Raw genomic sequence first — 19688 nt, 5'->3', positions numbered from 1 at the left:
AGTGGCCCACCGGTGTGGCTTTTCGACTGAACCAACTGTAACGCAGGGCAATTTTACCCACCGGGAGTCTAGTTCCGCGTTGCCCTTGCCTTGGATCCTGCTGCCGACGAGCGTGCTTTCCTGTGAATATACCCAGTGAGGCGTACTAGAGACCATCGCCTGCTCTGGCTCGCTCCGATCCTTTCTGGAACCCTCTGCCTAACCTCACGCGGCGTGGCAGTCTTCCCAAATGGCCAGCGTCGACACCAACGTGAATGAGTTCGACAGGGCCGACACTCGGCGTGGGCCGGGGCTCCATTTCTGGCTTGCCTTCTGGGCCATAGCCCTGACTAATCTCGCCGCAGCCTTGGACGCCACGTCCCTCTCTGTCGCCCTGCCGGTGCGTTCCGACCTCTCCCCCACAAGTAGAAACGATGTGAACACCGGGCTGACACAACATGGACAGGCAATATCCGCGGCCATCGGCGGCGATGGCAACAGACAGACCGAGGCCTTCTGGGCCGGGACATCCTACCTACTCGCCTGCACCGTTGTGTTGCTCCTCTGGGTATCCCTGAGCGACGTCTTTGGCCGCCGTCCCGTTCTGATGCTGGCGTTGGTCATCTTTGCCGCCGGCTCCGTGGTTTGTGCCGTCTCCCAAAACTTTACTGTCATGATCGCCGGCCGGACCGTTCAGGGGCTCGGCGGCGGCGGAGTGCTTGGTCTCACCACCGTGTTGGTGACCGATCTAGCGCCTCTTAGGGAGCGCGCTCGTCTTTATGCCTTGATCAGCTCCATCTGGGCCGTGGGCAGCACTACCGGACCCATTATTGGTGGTGCTTGTGCTGAAGCAGGCCAGTGGCGATGGATATTCTGGTGAGCTGCGTTCGTACATGGCCCTGTGTACTTCGACTACATGCTCACCTTTGTACTCGGCAGGCTCAACCTTCCCGTCGTCGGACTCGGCTTGTTTGGTATTGGCTTCTTCCTGAAGCTTACCCGGCCGAGCGGTGACACCACGGCCAGGCTGCGGAACCTGGACTACTTCGGCTCGACCCTCTTCATCGCCTCCGTCACGGCTTTCCTTGTATCGGTGACCCTGGGGGGTTCGCAGTTTCCCTGGAGCAGCTGGCACACGCTCGTCCCCCTGTGTCTTGGTGCTGCGGGCATGGCGGGTGTTGCTGTGTTCGAGTGCTACGGCACGTCCACGCCCTTCATCCCCGTCTACATATTCCGGAACTACTCAACAACGGCGGTATACGCCGGCAGCTTCGTTCACGGGCTCATCCTTTACTCTCTCGTGTACTACATGCCCGAGTATTTCCAAGCCGTCCTGGGCTACAGCCCGCTGATTGCAGGCGTCGCCGCCCTCGCCCAGACCGCGACGGTAGTTCCATGCGCCATCTTCGTCGGCGTGGTCGTGTCCAAGACCGGCCGCTACCGCTGGGCTGTCTGGAGCGGTTGGGTGCTAGCAACCTTGGGCTGCGGGCTCCTGATACTCTTGGGCGCCGACACCAGCATCCCGGCGTGGATCTTCCTCACTGCCGTGTCCGGGCTGGGCATGGGGATCCTATTCCCGTCCATCACGCTCGCGCTGCAAGCCTCGGTCCCGCCCGCAGACGTGGCCACGGCCGCAACGCTGGTTCTCTTCTTCCGCTCGTTCGGACAAGCGGTCGGCGTGGCCATCGGTGGATCGATTCTAGAAAATCACATGCAGGTGGAACTCCAGCAACCAGAAATTGCCTCGCTGCTGCCACCAGCCATTGCAAATATTGGAGCCGTAACGCTGGCATCCATGATGAAGAACATGCCCTCGGGGTCCCCGTTGGCGATGGCGTTGAGAGGCGCCCTTGTCCGTACTTTCCAAGTTATCTGGGCGACCATGTGCGGTCTGGCAGGCGTGACCATGTTGTCACAGTTTACCATCAAGGAATACAGTATGGATCAGGAACACATCACTGACCACCGTTTCCAGCAAGAAAAGCAAGAGTCCGGCCAAGAGATTTTGAGACTGGGTTCAAACCGAAAGGAAGGAGAATGATGTTGCACCCTGATGCGCCCCGTACATATAGAAGCTATTTCCGACTACAAAGGAAGAAGATCCTTATCATAATACCTGCCAAACCAAATAGCTGCACTCCAGAAATAGCTCTTAGAGTCGGAGTCCTAAAATCCACACTGCAACATCCAGCTCGTTGTGACGAACCCCTATCCAGAACCTCTGAAGAGGATACTGGTTGAAGGTACTTCTGAACAATCCTGGTTCGGTACAACTAAACAGTGCACAACAAGATGTCTCAATGTAAACACAAGATACCGTGAATACAAGCTGTGATTGCATACTGCGGAACTATCTACAAGCTATCTAGTTCCTCCGTATATATAGACCATAATCCCTAAGTACCTTCGTACCTGGATCACTCTCGCTCACCAGCGACCCGTGATAATCCCTTAGAACTCACCGCGCTCACCTGGTGAGCGTGGTGATCCGGCTCACGTTTGCCAAGCAGTGAGCCTTGTCCTACCCTGCAGCCCTGCCGCCGTGTCTTCTTCCTCCGATTGGCAGGCGTGGCTAGCTGCAGTCTCCACCTGGCCTTGCTATATGGTTGGTTTGTGACAATAGGGGTTCGTCACACCTATATTTAAAGTTACAATTTTAATATAAATGGTAGTTTTAGTAGGCTTAATAACGGGCTACTGGTATGCGTAAGGAGAAAACGGAAGTTATAATTAGTTTTGGTTGCGGTAAGTATAGCCGAACGGTCCTTAGATCCACTTTAGCTTAGGGTGATGCTTACTACGCTCACCTTTTTCTCACCTTCCGAGACCGATACGGACTGATCCTAAAGATATTGTCGGGTGTGACTATATGGGTATGAGAGTACGGTGGTTGACTGAACAAAGAACAATGAAACCATTCTCCCACCCCTCTTGAAGCCTTCCACCCCTTCCTTCCCACGCCGAGACGCCGCTCCTTCCTCCTCGGTCACCTGCTCCAACCCCTCACATCACAGAACATAAGTATTTAAAAGAGACTACAATATAAGATTAAGGATTTGTAAGCCCCGCAGCCATTCTCTTATCTCTTCGTTACGCCCTGGAATATGCATTTTAGGTTCATTAACTGTCCTTTTAAATCTTCCGGAGGCATATTTACTATCTTCAAAGGTCCTTAAATTCTTTCAAGGTCTATTACCTGTCTGTAAGAACCCACCGACTATCTTTTAATGCCTTTCCTTGGTTGTATTCTCTATTTCATTGTCCATAACGTGGCCTTCCATCAACCCCAACACGCCCCATATCATTCGCATCACTTTCCCTGACACTGACATACCCCCCCGCCCCCCTATACTCAGTATCAACATCCATCCCGTCCCTTAATCCTACCCCCATCATCTCCACCTCACTATCCCCCTCCTACACATCCCCAGTCCCCTCATCCCAAGCAAAAATCCCAAACCTCTTACGACTCCCCACCTCACCATCAACCACACCCCCCCACCCCAACCAAAACCTCATATCCTTCCCCAGCACCCTCTCCCGTTCCCCCCCATCCCAACCCACTGCGTCCCCATCCACCCCCCGACAGCGTCACGTTTGTCTCACCAGCCGGAACAAGCTGCACCGCCAAGTATTGCGCCTGGATAATCCCATACTGATACTTGATCGCCTCTGCCACCTCCCCTATCTTATCCGGATCACCAAGATGCCCCACCGGAATGACGAACCTCTCACAGCCTGATCCAGCACCGTCAATCACCACCGGCTTGAACGATGTGTCGTGGAGACGACGCTCAAGTGCTTTGTCCCTTGCTGCCGCGGAGAACTTCAGTCTCTCAACCAAGTCCTGACTGTGAGAGACGAGTGCTGCCATCCCGGCAAGACTTGTTGGGTTGCAAGGCAGTATTCTTCCTTTAGGGAGAAGAAAAATGAGCACAGCGCACAACGCAATGCAGGTCGCAGTCAAGCCAGTCATCCAATGTGCAGCCCATGCCCGAATAACCAGATGGTCGTCATTGATGGAGAGAGACCAAAAAGAGCTTATCGAGGCGGGCTCCAGAAGCAATAACTTGCCCAGCATGGCGCCAAATTGCCGATAGAACTCTGCTGCCGCTCGCTTAATAACATGACCATCGTATAACTCGAGAGCTTTTTGGCTCTGATGGAGACCATGCCGATATAGTAGGAGGGTCCCCATCACCTTGTCCACGCTAATGTTACTACCCCCAACCTCTATCACGTGTCCGTGCATTCTGTAGGCCAACTCGAGATGGTTTGTCTCAAAGCTCTTCAGAAGAGTCGACAGGAGGTCCAGAGGCTTGATCGTACTCAAAGTTCTTTGCGCTTCTGGTTCCTCCAGGTCGGCGGTCTCAATAATCTTGGTTCCATTTCGCACCAGACTGATGTTCTTGATGTCATAAGGTGGCCTACACAAGAATAGCGTTGACTTGTGCAGTTTGGACTGGAACGGACGGATCATGTCGCCCTTGTCCCAGCAGTCCGAGATGCTTTTTGGAAGGCTATCATCCCTGGTAAAGGTGAGATCGCCAAACATGACCAAGGCCTTCTTTCCTTCGTCGCCCGCCAGACCCTCACACTGTGCTGAAGCGAATCTTGCGATTACCATGTTGCAGCCGTTTTTGGTACCACATTCAGCGGTCCATGGGGTTGGATCCACAGACATGTGTGCGATGTCGCAAGTATCTGACACAAGGGATATGTTCAGGATCAGAACAAAAACAACGAGAAAGGCCAGAATGACAACAAGTGTGAGGTATCGGGACCTCCATGGCAATGTTGTACCCGCTTGCGATGCATGTTCTAGCTTCTCGAACTCGTCATTCTCTGGAGCTTCGCCAACTGAGGATGTTTTGACCGATATAGAAGGGTGACGATATTGGTGGTTGTTGTCGTGTTTTCAGCATTGGTGAGTTCATTGCAGGCGGTTATGACCATCAAAGGTGGATGATTGAGGTGAAGAGTTCACTTCAGCGGCACGTTTAAGAGTGAAGAAGCTGCTAAAGAACATGTCAAGGCCTTGATTTCACCTTGCGCCTCACAAATTCCGAAGCTCTCGGATGATCGCTTCACCCATCCAGACGAACGCTGGGGGACCACAGGCAGCAGACCATCCCCTGTAAATCGACAATGTAACTTCCCGTCGTCTTTGATTGGATCATCATGAGTCTTCCCCCTTGTCGGACTCGACATCTGCGTGTAGGACAAAACTTGAACCACTATGCACCTCGTAGAGAGCAGGCCTTGAAAAGATGTTTGGGCGTTTCGGAATAGTCGAGAGGCCTTCAAGGACAACTAAGAGATCATCAAAGATAGTTGAGTTGACTCAAAACGTAGTCGAGAGGCCTTGAAAGGTAGCCGAGAGGCATATTGAACATCTTTGAAGCACCGATATTTTGTCACAGTTCCTATTCCTCTGTCGACTGGGTGTTATGTCGCATACTATGCTACACCAGTCCTTGGCGGTCGGCCTTGGTACTGTAAAGTTTTGATGCGGGGGACCCCCTTCTAACCAATGTTTGGTATCGCCACCAGCTGATTTCTAGGCCCCCGGGAATAATCAGACCGGGTTAGGCGCAGATCAACAATAAGCAAACGGACGGATCGTTGTCGACGGTGAGTTCAACGTCCTAACAGAACTGGGATGACTTGGGTCGAACAGTGTCGTTCCTTGCAGAAGGGATCTTTGAAAGGTCTGAGCTTTCAAAAAGTCAGCGCAGTTTCTTAGTACTTTCGGACGTTGACGTAAGGAAATCATAAATGACATAGTGCCGAGACTGCGCCACCTCGCTTGCACCTGGATATAGTGTCTTACCAGACATTGTAACACGGCTAAACACAGCTATTGGCCGAACATGGTAGAATACTGACACACAGTAACTGGACCGGATGAAGTGATGTTGATCTCTACTCGTCCAGGCTCAACCAAATGGTAAGGCCTGGGATCGGGCGACTCAAAGTTCAGCCGTTCCTTGATGAAATGAGCGCCTGGTTGGCTGCCCTAATTCATGAGATCGTGTATAGGAGAAAGCCCAGCCTGTACTCTGTAGAATCGTGGGTGTCTTGGCCTCAAACACTTTCCACATCCAGTTCATAGTGAAGATCTCAGTGACTTGAGTTGGTCCGTCTTACTCTTCTGTCTTGAATAGCTGGAAGATCATGAGATAGGAGGCGCTGGTGATCAGCAAGAAGAGACTTGTTATGTTGTAATCGTCCAGTTCAGTCGCAACATAGGCACTGCTTTGTGACAAGTTCTTGTGGCACTAAAAAAGTATAAAGAGAGGAGACTCTTCGACTTGGAATGGCTATTTTCTCATCATCATCAGCTTCAGTATTCAAAGAACCACAAACAAAGAGCTCACGAACACACATCTTATCCATCCACCAAAATGCAATCCAAAGCTCTTATTCTGCTCCTGACCGGCCTTGTGGCTGCTGTTTCGGGTGCCGCGGCGCCAGCCAACGAAGTCGAAATCATTGAGGAGTCTACCGGACCTCTGAATGCTAGACAGGCAGACATCACCTGGCAGGCTACTGGAGGCTGCAAGACTGATTGGTATGTGCTCCTTTCTGTCGAGTGGTGTATCAGGCAGATCCAAAATGCTAACCACGTAACAGGGCCAACCGTTGCAATGCTGCCTGCCGCGGTGAGGCTTCGCAGCGATCTTACTCCTGCACCAGCATCAAGTCCCGCATCTGGCGTCAAAGCTGCGTCTTTGGCTGGAGCGTGTGTGATTGCACCTGTGTCCGCTAGAGGCCAAGCCCTTTCGGATGTCCAACTTGGGCTAGGAGGAAGTGGAGGTTCGGTTCAGTGAAAAGCAAGGTTCCAGGTTGTCGGGTTTAGGGTTAGTAGTCTAGGGACACTCCTTTTTCAGCTGAGTCTTCTCGAATTGTTTTCTTGGATGGTAACCGGTACCTTGAGGGTGGATTGGCAGATGCACACATGGAAGAGCAATACAACCACCTCACTCTTTTGCATAGCTCCCCTGTGATTTTGGTTCGCCAGTTGGCTGGTCCGTGTTGCGCAAGATTTGCCAGGCCATGGTCGAAAAATGCTGTAAATGTTGCCGACCTTTGCTCTTTTCTTCCGGCACCACACCTCGGCTCAAGCCTGTCATGAAGAGGCTTGAGTTAGGTCCTCTAGGGATTGAAAGTTTGAGATGGGTCAGTCTTGAGGGTGTTTATGCACTCTGCTTATCACCATCATATTAGACAATGACTTCCCCATAAGTCGGCGACCAATATGAATCGCACCAAATTCCATTTCCGTATTTTGTACTTGAGCAGCCCGCCGCTTGACCTGAGCAGCGACTGAGCCCAGGCTGAGCAGACTGAGCCGCCAGCCGATCACGGAGAAGCATACATAGAGTATTTGTCATCCGGCTAAAATTGCCAGGTAAGGACCACGAAAGGAATCCCTGCCTTCGTCAGAGTCAGAAACAGCTCCTGCAGCGCGGTATGTCCCCACCAGGATTAGTTTCTGAATTTGTCCATGGCTTGTTGGCGGGGCAGGATGGGGTGATGACGGTGCGGCTTAACGAAGCGGACAGGAGCAGAGGCTGAGCTGTAGCGGGGGGACAGCTATTTACTTTATAGGTTGCGGCTGAGGCTGAGTATCAGAGGCCTTGATGACAGCGCTGCCACCCAACGTGGAGGCATCACGCACAGCCTCAACTGTCTTTTTGGGGGGTGCCACGAAGTTGTCATCGGGAGGGATTGAAATTGAAGATGAACGTGCGCAAAGAAGCCACGATATAATTAAGACCCAGGCTAGATTCTTTAACGTAGTCAACCTGACTGTTGGTAAGGTTAACGCCCGGGGTAGGTTCTTTGCTACAGAGAGGTTATCGAGATGGTCATCGTGCTGCCGGAGGTAAGCTTTGTCAAGCTCCAGTTGTCTCTGAAACTCCTTCATAGCGGCATCACGGCTCAGTTGAGTTCTGGCCAGTTTTTCACTCACTGCTTTGGCTTCTATAATGAGGTGAGCCAACTTAGACATACTGGCTATATCGGCAGTCTCTTTAGTACGGCAGGCAAGGTTGATGCAGGCAAGAGGACTCGATCAGGATAATCTTGATAGACAGCTGGCTTTCTGGGTAGAAGGCTTGGTATGGTGGGTGCTGTAGTGCGAGTCGCTTGGTGGTTCATAGTTCCCTTGAATCCGTATATCCGAGTTTCCGCTCCAAGACATTACATTATTGAAACCACACGTGTCAGAACATTAGAGAAGTGAGCAAAGTGGCTCTACCGGCCGCTTTTGTCATGCATACACGCATATGACAACCCTAGTATAACTCCTCGGCCCAATTACATCCGGCTTTAGCGCAGAGCGTCCATAAACGCCTGAAGTTTCAAAGGCAAAATGGCTCAGCCTTTCGGAGATATCAACCTCCAATTTAGACGTCCAACATTTCTATAAGGCAATTGGTATATGCCAGTATCAATATCTGGCGTATACAAACGACACCGAATTTACACACCGCCACGCTCTATGTCTGACAAGCTACTGCAGGTACCCTATCAGCCACTGTTTTTTCACTATTCCGACATGAAAGATGCTCCTCGCTCTATTGACTGGAAAAAATTCCTACACACTCTTCCGGATACGGTAAGAACTGCACTGCATGCGTTGCTTCTGGGGAATAGAAACTGATCTAGGCTATAGACTCGAGAATGATGCTGTTGTTTTTCGAGGTAACCAACACGAGGCGTCAGGCCAGCTCTTGAAGGGTACCGTCGTCCTCTGCCTCTCAGTACCGCTCAAGGTCGACAACATCCGACTGAAGCTGACAGGAACGCTTCACTATAGGTATGGCGCATACGCTCCAGCGCAACGCTGAGAAGACTGCTGACTCTGTTAGCTAGCTGGACGTACGCAAAGGCGTCTTCAGGCACATGGAGCTGTACGATAGGCAAGACCATTCAGTTTTATGGATATCGGTGGCACCCGTTTATTGGTGTTGGCGCGGTAGACAGCACGTCGGATAGCCAAGCATACTTTGCGGGGGAGCGCACGCTCTAACCAGGTAACCACGAATGACCTTCCAAATAATGCTAGGGGGTAATATAACTGAAAGTGTCGAGGGTACATGTAAAGCGAACATTATATACCAGCTAGAGGCGACTGTAACGCGGCGAAAATTAGTATCCGACTTACGTACCTATAAGCACCTACGGATTATACAGACGATTGAGGTCTCGACGCTAGGCTTATTATATATAATAAATGTTAAAAACATCTAGCTTAAGAAAGTAGACTACTCAATTATAGGGCCACGAAGAGCAATTACCTTCGGAAGCTCATTACCCCTGGAAACGAGAGTTATTCCGTTACTAAATGGACTAAAACTAAGCGATATCATGGTCAAGTTGCTAGAAGTCTATATAATTATCCTACCGACGTAGATAGGTTATAATAGTAAGGAATATAAGAAGGAAAAAGAAATTAACCGCTGGACCATTATTATAAGCAGAAATAAGCATTAGCAAAGCGGGATAAGCGGCACAGATCGAGAAAGCTAGGTCGTAAAGACGTCCCTACATTTGCCGAGGGAGCTGAAAAATTGTCTTTAGGATGTGGACGCTAAGGGGATTAAGATTCGGCATAAACTGGACCTGAAGATCACGCTTAAGAATCCAGATAGACATACTTCCTAACTCCGCTCGACCATCCCCGTTACGATATATATCTCCCCTAACGCATCACCAGACGAGGAAGGAAACCTAGTGCAGCGGCTATCAACGGCAGATGAAGAGATCGGTGTGGTCAGATCGCCTGACTACGGGGAGCATGTTGCTGACCAACTCAGTATACCCAAGGCAAATAACCAGATCATCGCTGCTATAGCAAGAGACAAAGGATCAGGCCCTAATGAGGAAACTATACTTCATCAAGGTAGTACTCCATCACCGGTTATAAAAAATAAACATTTCACTATTAGTCAAGCTGCAATAACATAGATGTGCTCTTATGAAGTAGCGAAAACGGTGACACAGAAGTTTAAACCCAGCGTAGCCATCATTCTTTACAATGGCGAAATAAGGACAATGGGGGCTAATAGAGAAGATCACTACTGCTTGCACCCTCTTAATCGATATAGTTTAATTATTGGCTTCCGAAACGAGAGCCTTCCACATCTTACTATAGAACCAAGAATGAGCCCCGATCCCTAGGGTTAAGACCTCTGTGCCACCTGAAAGGATGTATCGATGGGGTAGGTATTACCAGATGGAAGGTGCATTAATTGCATATCACAAGCTGGAAGACTAGAATCACACTGCACGCGTATAATAGAGAGGCGCTCTTATTCGTGACTACCCCTGAGCCCCTCACTGGTGTTGCATCCCTAGACCATTGTTATAAACAGCATTTGTTGCCTCAGGTAGAGATGCCAAGGGGTAAAACCGCTTAGAGATTGCCATTCTTGGTCCTTTGTGTGCCAGTGTAACCCTCCCTGTCCGCAGCATTGTGTTTGCAAGCTCGACTGCACTTATACAAGGCAGAAAAGTCTAGGAGTGGGTGACCTCACTGTCTATAGCCAAGCGAACCTCAGCCAGATACACTCACTAAGAAGCTATACAAGTAGTGAGGTTACTCTTCGGATCTACTTACGGAAGCAAATTTACGGAGAGGATACGGCAAAACCACAGGAATGAACCACTCAGAGTGGGTTGTCGATTTTGAAACAATAACCTGTCTTGTATCCTATAGGGGCAGGTTGTGGCTTCATAATGCACGCCAGATTCTGCAACTATAATAATAACTTGTATTTGCGTATCACCATTAGGATCGGCGTTCCTCAGTCTTTTGTTTAAAAATGAAAAATAGAAACCGAGCTGCAACTAGCTTACTGAAACCAGTAAGAGTGAAAAGACCACGGGATATCGGATAGTTCAAGAAAAGTCGCTTTGAAAGCCAAAACCATGCCAAACAAAGCCCGCACCCACCCTAGCGTTACAGCCCACAGATGTCATTCACGACTGGGTATCGTCAATGTCTCTGTAGAACTGTGACGAACCAGGGTTCAGATCTTCTGAAAGGGATACTCAGTTGAAGATAGTTTCTCAATGTCTGGTTCCGCCAAGTCCATGATAGCGATCACTGATTACTACTTAATTGGCTACGCTGGTTGTGGCTCGTCTTCCGTCCTTGTACTGCATTTTCTGTTGTAACACCGGAATCTGGACACAATTCTCACGTGACTTCTTGCCGCTTTATTCGTCCTGGACTAGGCTGGGCCTAGTAAAGCCGCTGTTTTTAAGAAAACCTTTAGAAAACACGTGCGTGGCTGCAATGACGACGGGAAAAGAAATAGGGACGGCCGAGAAGCGCCTCGATCCCGATTGGGGGAGGAGCCGCTCGGCCCCCGTGGCTGCGTCCCAAAGGCGGACCGTGTCGTCGTGAGAGCCCGACACGATCAGCTGGCTATCCGGCGAGAAGGCGACGGCGAGGACCGAGCGCGAATGGCCTTGCAGTGTCTGCAAATGCACACTGCGAGGGATCTGGCGATCGGGTATGTCTTTCCTCCATTTTCAGCTTTCTCATCACTTCGGGCAGGGCTGTCTGAACATTTTTTTTCTTTTCCTTTGCTTTTGTTTTTTGACTTTTGTCAGTGACTCTGTTATACTATATTTCTACTTGAATTGTCTTTTAGTCGTCGGGTCTTTGGAATAGCATTTCCATTAGCCTTCATTTTCAACTCCTTCGTCTCAGGGTTAAATTGCACCAAACGCACGCACAGCCAAAGCGGCTAGTCGTTTGCTCCGTCCCCTCACAATAACGCACTCGAATCAGCTCCCTTCCCTCGCTACCGCTCTGCTGACCCATTCTAACTAGTAGCGTAGTAAATCTTTTCTAATGATGATACTTAGATGACGACATAGGTTGAAATACTGCACGCCATACTTAATATAAAAGTGGGATCAGCAGGTCATTACTATATCAGGAGCGAATGTCTAGAAGATGCTAGAATTCATACATAAGTATATATTTACACATTCCCCCAGACCCTTTTAGTGGCATGCTATAATTAAAAAAATATGAGAGAAACAGTAAGGAGAAAAGGAGAAAAGTGCAGATATGACGTGGGAAACGAATGTGCTGTTTTATGGCTTTGGCTGTAATAGCTACACCATCGCTTCCTCCCAGTTCTCAGCAACTAAGTGTAGTAGCGGCTGTCTGTCTCCATCGCTACGGTAGTGGCGCCATTCTGTAACAGTAGCTTCACCGCTTCCTTCCCTTCATGTTGACTACCACTTAAAGAAATATGTGTAAGATTAACCCCTATAAAACCACGGTCCGAAGCGTGCCAGTATAGATGCTTCTCGAAGCTCTTCCGTAGTAAAGCCTTGCAAAAGGATTTGACATATGGGCTGAGGACGTTTAACGATAACTCTGCTTGATTTAGAAGCGCGTTGATTGCTCTCAGCCGCACGTACGCGGCCTGATCCTCGAGCCTTGCTGCGATGCCCTGCAGCACCTCCTCCGGAAGGTCGGCTCGCCCTTGAAGCGCGTTGATTGCTCTCAGCCGCACGTACGCGGCCTGATCCTCGAGCCTTGCTGCGATGCCCTGCAGCACCTCCTCCGGAAGGTCGGCTCGCCCTTGAAGCGCCTTAATTGCTGCTCGCCGCACGCCCGTGTCCTGATCCTCGAGCCTTGCTGCGATGCCCTGCAGCACCTCCTCCGGAAGGTCGGCTCGCCCTTGAAGCACCTCGATTGCTGCTCGCCGCACGCCCGTGTCCTGATCCTCGAGCCTTGCTGCGATGCCCTGCAGCACCTCCTCCGAAAGGTCGGCTCGCCCTTGAAGCGCGTTGATTGCTCTCAGCCGCACGTACGCGGCCTGATCCTCGAGCCTTGCTGCGATGCCCTGCAGCATCTCCTCCGGAAGGTCGGCTCGCCCTTGAAGCTCGTCGATTGCTATTCGCCGCACGTCCACGTCCTGATCCTCGAGCTTTGCTGCGATGCCCTGCAGCACCTCCTCCGGAAGGTCGGCTCGCCCTTGAAGCGCCTTAATTGCTGCTCGCCGCACGCCCGTGTCCTGATCCTCGAGCCTTGCTGCGATGCCCTGCAGTATCTCCTCCGGAAGGTCGGCTCGCCCTTGAAGCTCGTCGATTGCTATTCGCCGCACGTCCACGTCCTGATCCTCGAGCCTTGCTGCGATGCCCTGCAGTATCTCCTCCGGAAGGTCGGCTCGCCCTTGAAGCTCGTCGATTGCTGCTCGCCGCACGTCCGCGTCCTGATCCTCGAGCCTTGCTGCGATGCCCTGCAGCACCTCCTCCGGAAGGTCGGCTCGCCCTTGAAGCGCGTTGATTGCTCTCAGCCGCACGTACGCGGCCTGATCCTCGAGCCTTGCTGCGATGCCCTGCAGTATTTCCTTCGGAAGGTCGGCTCGCCCTTGAAGCGCGTCGATTGCTGCCTCCCGTACGTCCGCGTCCTGATCCTCGAGCCTCGCTGCGATGCCCTGCAGCATCTCCTGCGGTAAGCCATTATGCTGATGTCTTAGGAGACCCAAGACAGCAATACATAGGCGTTTAGAAGCGCAGTCGTTCAGCCAGGGAGATGCAACGTTTATAATACTGGATGGCACTGCTGTTCGTCTGGATAGCGAGTCCAGAAAAATCGACCTTGCACCTTCAGATGCTTGCTTTAATGTACTGACCAGAACCTGCTCTGGACACTCCATTTCGCGGGCTAAGATGGAACTCCCCATAAAGTCGCATTCAAACAGCAGCCACTGTTTTAGTTGGTTTTCTAGCCTCGCTCGAAGTCCTGTGAAATTCGACTTCTTCCGCTCGACTTCGCTTAGGCAGTGCATGACTAGGCGCTGATGCGTAGGACCCAGGAGGTCGCGTGGCTCCTCCTCAATCGTCTGGAAGAAGCCAAGTGCCTCTCCGTCAGCATCAAGTAGGCCGGCGACAAAGCGCCAGAAGATATCGTAGCGAGGATCGTATTTATGCTCCTGAAGGAAAGTAGCAGGTTCGATATAATTACGATTCCCACCGCTAAGTTGCAGACAATTGAGTTGTTGTTTAGCTTTCCACTGTCGAATGAAATACCGTGCTGCAAAATACTCTTGAAAGGTGAGGTGTATGAAGTGGTAATTTCGATCGCGGTCCTTTGATGAGGGGTCTGAGGTTCGTACAAAAGAAAGGTGTCCGAGCATCTCATCAAGGACGAAGTTCGTCCCAGTGGGATTATACTGCTCGGAAATAGCGTCGCGATGTCTTGGCTCAAAGTCGATAACATCGCTATGCATGCCAGTAAATGCGAGAATCTCAAGAAGTTGTACCTCATCTTCGGCAGAGTTGCTGATCTCGGGCCGGCGAACGACGCGTATTTGACGCTGCGTTCGCTTCTCCAGTCTCACAATATCCTTCTTCCACAGATTTTCCTCGATGGCTTTGTACATCGCGGTCATAGTCCCCGGCATAGTTTTATCCTCGAAACTATTCCAAGTATAGCAGAGAGCATCCAGCTGAACAGGGATTCGTACAAGACCCTGGACTAGCTGATGCCTTTGGAAGTACGATTCAATATCTTCGACCGTTTTCGCATCAATAAATGTAGCTCGAAGGTATTCGACCACTTGAGCCGGGTAGAATCCAACGGTTTCCAGTTTAAGGTCTGGGGAATGGACTCCCCTAGGGAGTGAGACGTGCGGTCGGGATGTAATAATAACGCTAGGTTGGTTTAACAGGTGTTTAAGCAAAGAGAATTTCGGGTGATTATCGTCCAAGAGTTGAGATATTTCGTCAAGACCGTCAAGGATAAACAGAGTCTTTTGGCCATTACTGTCAACCGTACGGAAAAGTTCTTTAGCAAGAATGCTATAGTTTAGGTGTTGGTCAAAATACTCATAACAAAACAATCCCTCGAGTTTATATGGCGGAGATGACCATCCTTTCAGCCTCCGTAGAGGCACCCAAAGTATGCGGTCGAACAACTCGTTCCACTTTCGAAACTCTCCAGAACGACGGGTAAATTCATTGACCATCTTCTTACACAGGGTAGTCTTCCCGACCCCGGCGCGTCCATGGATTAAGATTCTTCTTGGGTTTGTCGTTTGGCCTTCGGAGTCTTTGCGCGGATCGAAGAGAGACGACAATTCCACTTGAATATTCTTTTCCGGCGTCTCAACCTTCAGCCGAGCGGTGAGTGAAAAGGGGGATTTGTGAGGTACTGCGTCCGTTTCCGATCCTTTCTCTGGGTTTTCTCTAGGCTCCCCGATAATGGCGAGATTGATGTAGCAGCGATCCATGGACAACGTATCGCCCGAAAGTCGCTCAATCTTCAGTTTCTCCTGGGTATAGTGTCTTTTGCGAATCCAACCGTCTGCTTGCTCGAGTGGACTTCCTTCACGAATCGTCTTGAGCATTACCTCGATCTTGCGGGACACATGGCCGAAATCATCACTCTCCGTGCAGTCCTTCTTGCACTCATTTGTGCAGTTGCTGTGGGCGAATTTGTTCATCATGACGTGGGGTCGATCAAGCCGCTGCGTCTTAAAATCCGATAGGGTTGCCGAGTACTTATTGACCAGCTAGTAGGCATTAGTAGGGCAGCTAGACTAGTCAATGTTTTGATACGTACCAGCTGTGGTTGGCAAGACAAGAACACAGGTAACCAAAGGAGGAAAAAGACGAGTAGCCAAGGTGAAAACAAATCAAGCAGCCAAGCTGATGTCAGAGCTACTAGCCACGCCAGTAAGATCCATGTTGACACCATCCAAGCCAGATGAAACTTCCGGAGAAGAACGGTATTCCTCGCTTCCCAGAACACGACTACTTGGTAGTTGTGGTTCTTCGTTAGCGTTATAAACCCTTTCGTAAGTTCGTCAAGGTCGGGGGTCGCGCCCAGTGTGTAATCAATCAGTGCAGTCACTGTTTGGTCTTGCAGGGCGGCCAGGGCTTTCAATAGGAGGCCAGGCATGTTTTTGAACGCAGTGCCTCGGAAAGGTGTAGCCAAAAACACGACGCCTCGTGTTGTCCTTGTGAGAGAAGGCGAATCGGCGTTGTCCTTGGTGTGCTGATTATCAATCTCGAGAGCCTTTATCAAGATAATACCACCAAGACACGATGCGATGAAGAGAATGGGTCTTGTGGTATTTGCCTTTAGGTGCTGTATGCTGTCGCGCAAAGACTGGGCAGACTCGTGGAGCGTCGTGGGAACTGACGACTGCTGACGTAGGTCGGCAGGCCAGTCGCATGTGAAGATGCGAGCTGCTCCCACTCGGCTGGGGAGCATTCGCCGGTCGGCCAGCCAGTTAACGGTATTGTTGGGATCGTTGGGGTCTACCCATACCCACGTGTCCGGCGACTTTGTGTCAAGGCCATGAATGGCAATGATGTCGATGTCGGTGTTTGCCTCGTTCTTGTCAGGGTTGACTTGACGGAGGCTGACGCCTGACCGAGCGGACCGTGTGGAATCTGAAGTGGGCTTCACCGAAGACAATGCCCGCGTGGAACGCGTAAGCGGGAAACGGAACCAAAGACAAGCGGCAGTTGCGCCGACCAGGAGACAAAGGACAGTTGTCCATCCGGGCAGAGAGGTGCCCTGGCTGAGGTTGACGGAAATCATTGTCGAGGCAGAGGCAGAGGCAGGCTGAGGAGCCTGTACGGACAAGACCCCGCGCCGCGGATGCTGTGCTTCGGTGAATGTTGGCGGGACTGCTCCCAAGCGGAGGTTCTCCGTTGCCGGTGTGTATGGTGGAGTAAGTCAAGAGCGTTTAATACCGATCGCTTCTGGGGGACAAAGGTCCAAATGCCTGGTGTTAGAAGCTGAACTGTTGGCGATTCTCGCTCAACCCGCATTGGGTAGCACGTTCGAAACCAGGGAGCGTCCACGTCCAATCATTTCGATCTGCGGGGCCAGACGCCAATGGCGGTTGCGGCCAACGCTGTCTCGCCCAAGTAGTCGCGACGCAATTGGATATCTGCTCGGAGCCCAACCAAACGGCAGACCATCAAACACCGTCTATCGCCTTTACAAGTGATGAACGCGCGTCTCGAGAAGCTCCCAATTGTGTCAAGATAATGCGTGAGACGTGGAAACTGTGGAGGCACGATATAGTAATAGAGCTGAGCTTCCCCTGGAGTTATGGCCGGCGAGTTTAGCTAACAGCGTGCGCGCAGTACCCTCCGTGAGACCGGCTGCTAAAGGCAGACAGACGCGCCGACCCGTCCGACCCGACGACTAGCTAGCTCCCGTCGCTCCCGTCGCTCCCGCCCGCATCCCACATGGTTCCACCAGACTACTTGCTCTGGCCGGTGCGTTAGCAGCCCTACTGGCCTTCAAGCGTTTATACCCTCTGACGATATGCGTATATAGCTCGAAACCGAGGTGCTCGGGAAGAAGGAGAAAGAGAAGCCCGCTACGGATATGTTACCGGCTACCTACCACTACCACGAGGCCGCCGGAAGGCGCGCGGTCGGTAACCCGGCGAAGGACATACCGGCCTTCTTACGGAGAGAGCTTTCTCTCGGAGACCTAGCTGATATGATGCAACACCTATGGTTTGCCGGCGCAAAGCGTCCCGCCATGCCGCTGCACTCTCATGTCGCCATAGGTCGGGAGATCGCTATCACCGACCGGATGGATCTGCACCTCCTCTGGGATAACAAGGGGAAGCTCTTCATTAAGCCCGTCCCACGCTTTCTCCTCGATCCAGCTTTTTGCAGCACCAACCTACAATGCCCGGATGCCTGCGCCTGCCACGACCCTCCGGCGGATACGTGCCGGGGAATCCCACGGAGAGTCGCCCTCGGCTTTCTCTACACGTACGCCTGTCTTGTATCGTCGGAGAGCGACTTCTATATCGCCAACGAAAAGCACCTCTTGCCTTACAGGGAAGACGACAAGCCACTAGAATGGGCAGACTGGAAGATCCTGGCCAGAGAGCTCCTCCGAATGTATGAGCGCGAACTAGATGTTGTCCACCCTCGCTTCCTGCGTGCCGAGCTCCGTCTCTCCCGTATCAATATCATCCACCGCTTAACCAGCCTCCCACTGTTCAACCCCTACCTCCGCGGTCGGCACAACTACGGTAGCTTCTTCCGCGATAACCTCACCTGGATAACTACTGCCACCGTCTTCATCGCCCTGGTGCTGACCGCGATGCAGGTCGGCCTCGCCACGGAACGGCTTAAGAAAAATGCCGCCTTCCAGCAGGTTTCGTACGGCTTTACCGTCTTCGCTATCTTAGGTCCTTTGTGCGCGTTCGGCTTGGTGGTCCTAGACGCGCTATTCCATCTCGTCAAGGACCTGCCGTCGCTTCTCAGAGGACGGCGCAGCCGCACGGCGCCCAACCGCACTATATCTGGTGCTGAGCCGGAGGCTTCCGCCTAGACTAGATATTCTAGCCCCGGGTACCAGTTGATGGCGCTGCTTCTTGACTAGCGAGGTAATGTCACAACCCACAGTTCTGCGGGGCTCGGGACGGTGAGTGACTAATCAGAGGGATCAAAAGAACGGACTAATGAGGAATGGATCATTAGATTATAGAGATAATCCAACGATCCAGGAAATGGATTATGGGATTATTGCAATGATCCAGCGATCTGGATATAGGATTATGGAGGCTTGGCAATGATCCGGGAAGACTAAGGTCCATATATACGGAGGAACTAGATAGCTTGTAGATAGTTCCGCAGTATGCAATCACAGCTTGTATTCACGGTATCCTTGTGTTTATATTGAGATATCTTTTATGCACTATTTAACTGCACCGAACTAATTATCAGAAGTAGCCTTCGACCGAGTATCCCTTTCAGAGGTTCTGTAGAGGGGTTCGTCCAATGGAAGAAGTCCACCAAGAGAAAGGAAAGCGCCAAGCTCGAAAGAACCGTATCTAGCACGATTCCCTTTTCTGCCTATCCAGACCGCCGAGAGGTTGAACCAATAATACGTCTGCCCATGCCGCCTGTGGCTTATTTGCTCGCTTTACTTCCCAACGACTGGTCCAGGACTTGCAGTTTACTGTGCTGTTGGTCGTGGCCAAGGCCTTTTGGTGGTTACGTGTGATATCAACTGTGACGAACCGCTATCCAGAACCTCTGAAAGGGATACACAGCTGAAAGTAGCTTCTAGATGGGTGGTTCGGTGCAGCCAAAAGGTGCACAATAATAGACTTGTCTCAATGTAATCACAATGCCTGATTAACACTTGTACAGTATTTGTATTGCATATTGTGGAACTATCTATGAGCTATCTAGTTCCTCCGTATATATAGACCATGCTAAGCCCCTGATCATGGATCATTCTTAATGATCAGTGATCCTGATTATTAATTATTCCTCCAGGTCCATGATCAATCTCTTATTGGTTGGTTCCTGACTCTCAATGATTGGACGAGGCTTCCTGCGCTCCACTCCCAGTGTCAGGTCGTGACATTAACCCAGTATCCCTCTCAGAGGTTCTGATCAAGGGTTCGTCACACTCCTTGACACCCTCATATTGCAACGGATGATGATTCAAAAGAAGAAGAGAATCAACGAGGGAAATAGTCTTAAGAATCCGGAAGCGTGGTTGTATCCATAATCGCCTACAGACTTGTTGTGTATTGCTATTAGAAGCTATTTATGGCTTCGATAGAGGCAGCGATTCCCTATGCCTTGTTGCCTAAGTCAAACGTAGAAGCTGTTTCTAGCTCCAGGAAAGGCAGACCATCGCTGCCTACACAGGCAAAACGAAACAA

At 51.1% G+C, this 19688-nt stretch overlaps 5 protein-coding genes across 5 annotated transcripts, besides 10 other annotated features; 3 read left to right on the top strand and 2 right to left on the bottom strand.

Moving 5' to 3' along the window:
• Nucleotides 1-229: 229 nt before the first annotated feature.
• Nucleotides 230-2020, top strand: PODANS_6_7300 (uncharacterized protein; the record flags this gene model as incomplete). Its single annotated transcript, XM_001910608.1, has 2 exons — nt 230-855; nt 919-2020. The coding sequence occupies 2 exons, from the start codon at nt 230-232 to the stop codon at nt 2018-2020; spliced, it is 1728 nt and encodes a 575-aa protein (XP_001910643.1).
• A 155-nt stretch (nt 2021-2175) lies between these two features.
• Nucleotides 2176-2592: a long terminal repeat (LTR crapaud).
• Nucleotides 2593-2616: 24 nt separating this feature from the next.
• Nucleotides 2617-2856: a long terminal repeat (schoutedenella).
• Nucleotides 2857-3463: 607 nt separating this feature from the next.
• On the bottom strand, nt 3464-4663 carry PODANS_6_7290 (uncharacterized protein; the record flags this gene model as incomplete). Its single annotated transcript, XM_001910607.1, has 1 exon — nt 3464-4663. One exon carries the CDS (start codon nt 4661-4663, stop codon nt 3464-3466), a length of 1200 nt encoding a protein of 399 aa, XP_001910642.1.
• Nucleotides 4664-6386: 1723 nt separating this feature from the next.
• PODANS_6_7280 (uncharacterized protein) lies at nt 6387-6751 on the top strand (the record flags this gene model as incomplete). Its single annotated transcript, XM_001910606.1, has 2 exons — nt 6387-6553; nt 6616-6751. 2 exons carry the CDS (start codon nt 6387-6389, stop codon nt 6749-6751), a joined length of 303 nt encoding a protein of 100 aa, XP_001910641.1.
• Nucleotides 6752-7214: 463 nt separating this feature from the next.
• Nucleotides 7215-7359: a repeat region (rgion duplique sur le chromosome 1).
• Nucleotides 7360-11947: 4588 nt separating this feature from the next.
• Nucleotides 11948-14137: a repeat region (rgion duplique sur le chromosome 1).
• Nucleotides 12156-16573, bottom strand: PODANS_6_7270 (uncharacterized protein; the record flags this gene model as incomplete). The annotated part of the gene is made up of 2 exons (XM_001910605.1): nt 12156-15536; nt 15689-16573. The coding sequence occupies 2 exons, from the start codon at nt 16571-16573 to the stop codon at nt 12156-12158; spliced, it is 4266 nt and encodes a 1421-aa protein (XP_001910640.1).
• Nucleotides 16170-16397: a repeat region (rgion duplique sur le chromosome 1).
• A 659-nt stretch (nt 16574-17232) lies between the features above and the next one.
• On the top strand, nt 17233-18340 carry PODANS_6_7260 (uncharacterized protein; the record flags this gene model as incomplete). Its single annotated transcript, XM_001910604.1, has 2 exons — nt 17233-17262; nt 17324-18340. The coding sequence occupies 2 exons, from the start codon at nt 17233-17235 to the stop codon at nt 18338-18340; spliced, it is 1047 nt and encodes a 348-aa protein (XP_001910639.1).
• Nucleotides 17507-18217: a repeat region (rgion duplique sur le chromosome 6).
• Nucleotides 18341-18601: 261 nt separating the features above from the next.
• Nucleotides 18602-18789: a long terminal repeat (LTR crapaud).
• A 98-nt stretch (nt 18790-18887) lies between these two features.
• Nucleotides 18888-19013: a long terminal repeat (bombinator).
• A 9-nt stretch (nt 19014-19022) lies between these two features.
• Nucleotides 19023-19226: a long terminal repeat (LTR crapaud).
• Nucleotides 19227-19407: 181 nt separating this feature from the next.
• Nucleotides 19408-19688: part of a long terminal repeat (bombinator) that runs on past the window's edge.

The sequence above is a fragment of the Podospora anserina genome, chromosome 6 (assembly GCF_000226545.1).
Source record: "Podospora anserina S mat+ genomic DNA chromosome 6, supercontig 2".
Lineage (NCBI taxonomy): Eukaryota > Fungi > Ascomycota > Sordariomycetes > Sordariales > Podosporaceae > Podospora > Podospora anserina.
This window is presented reverse-complemented; position numbering and strand designations above follow the sequence as displayed.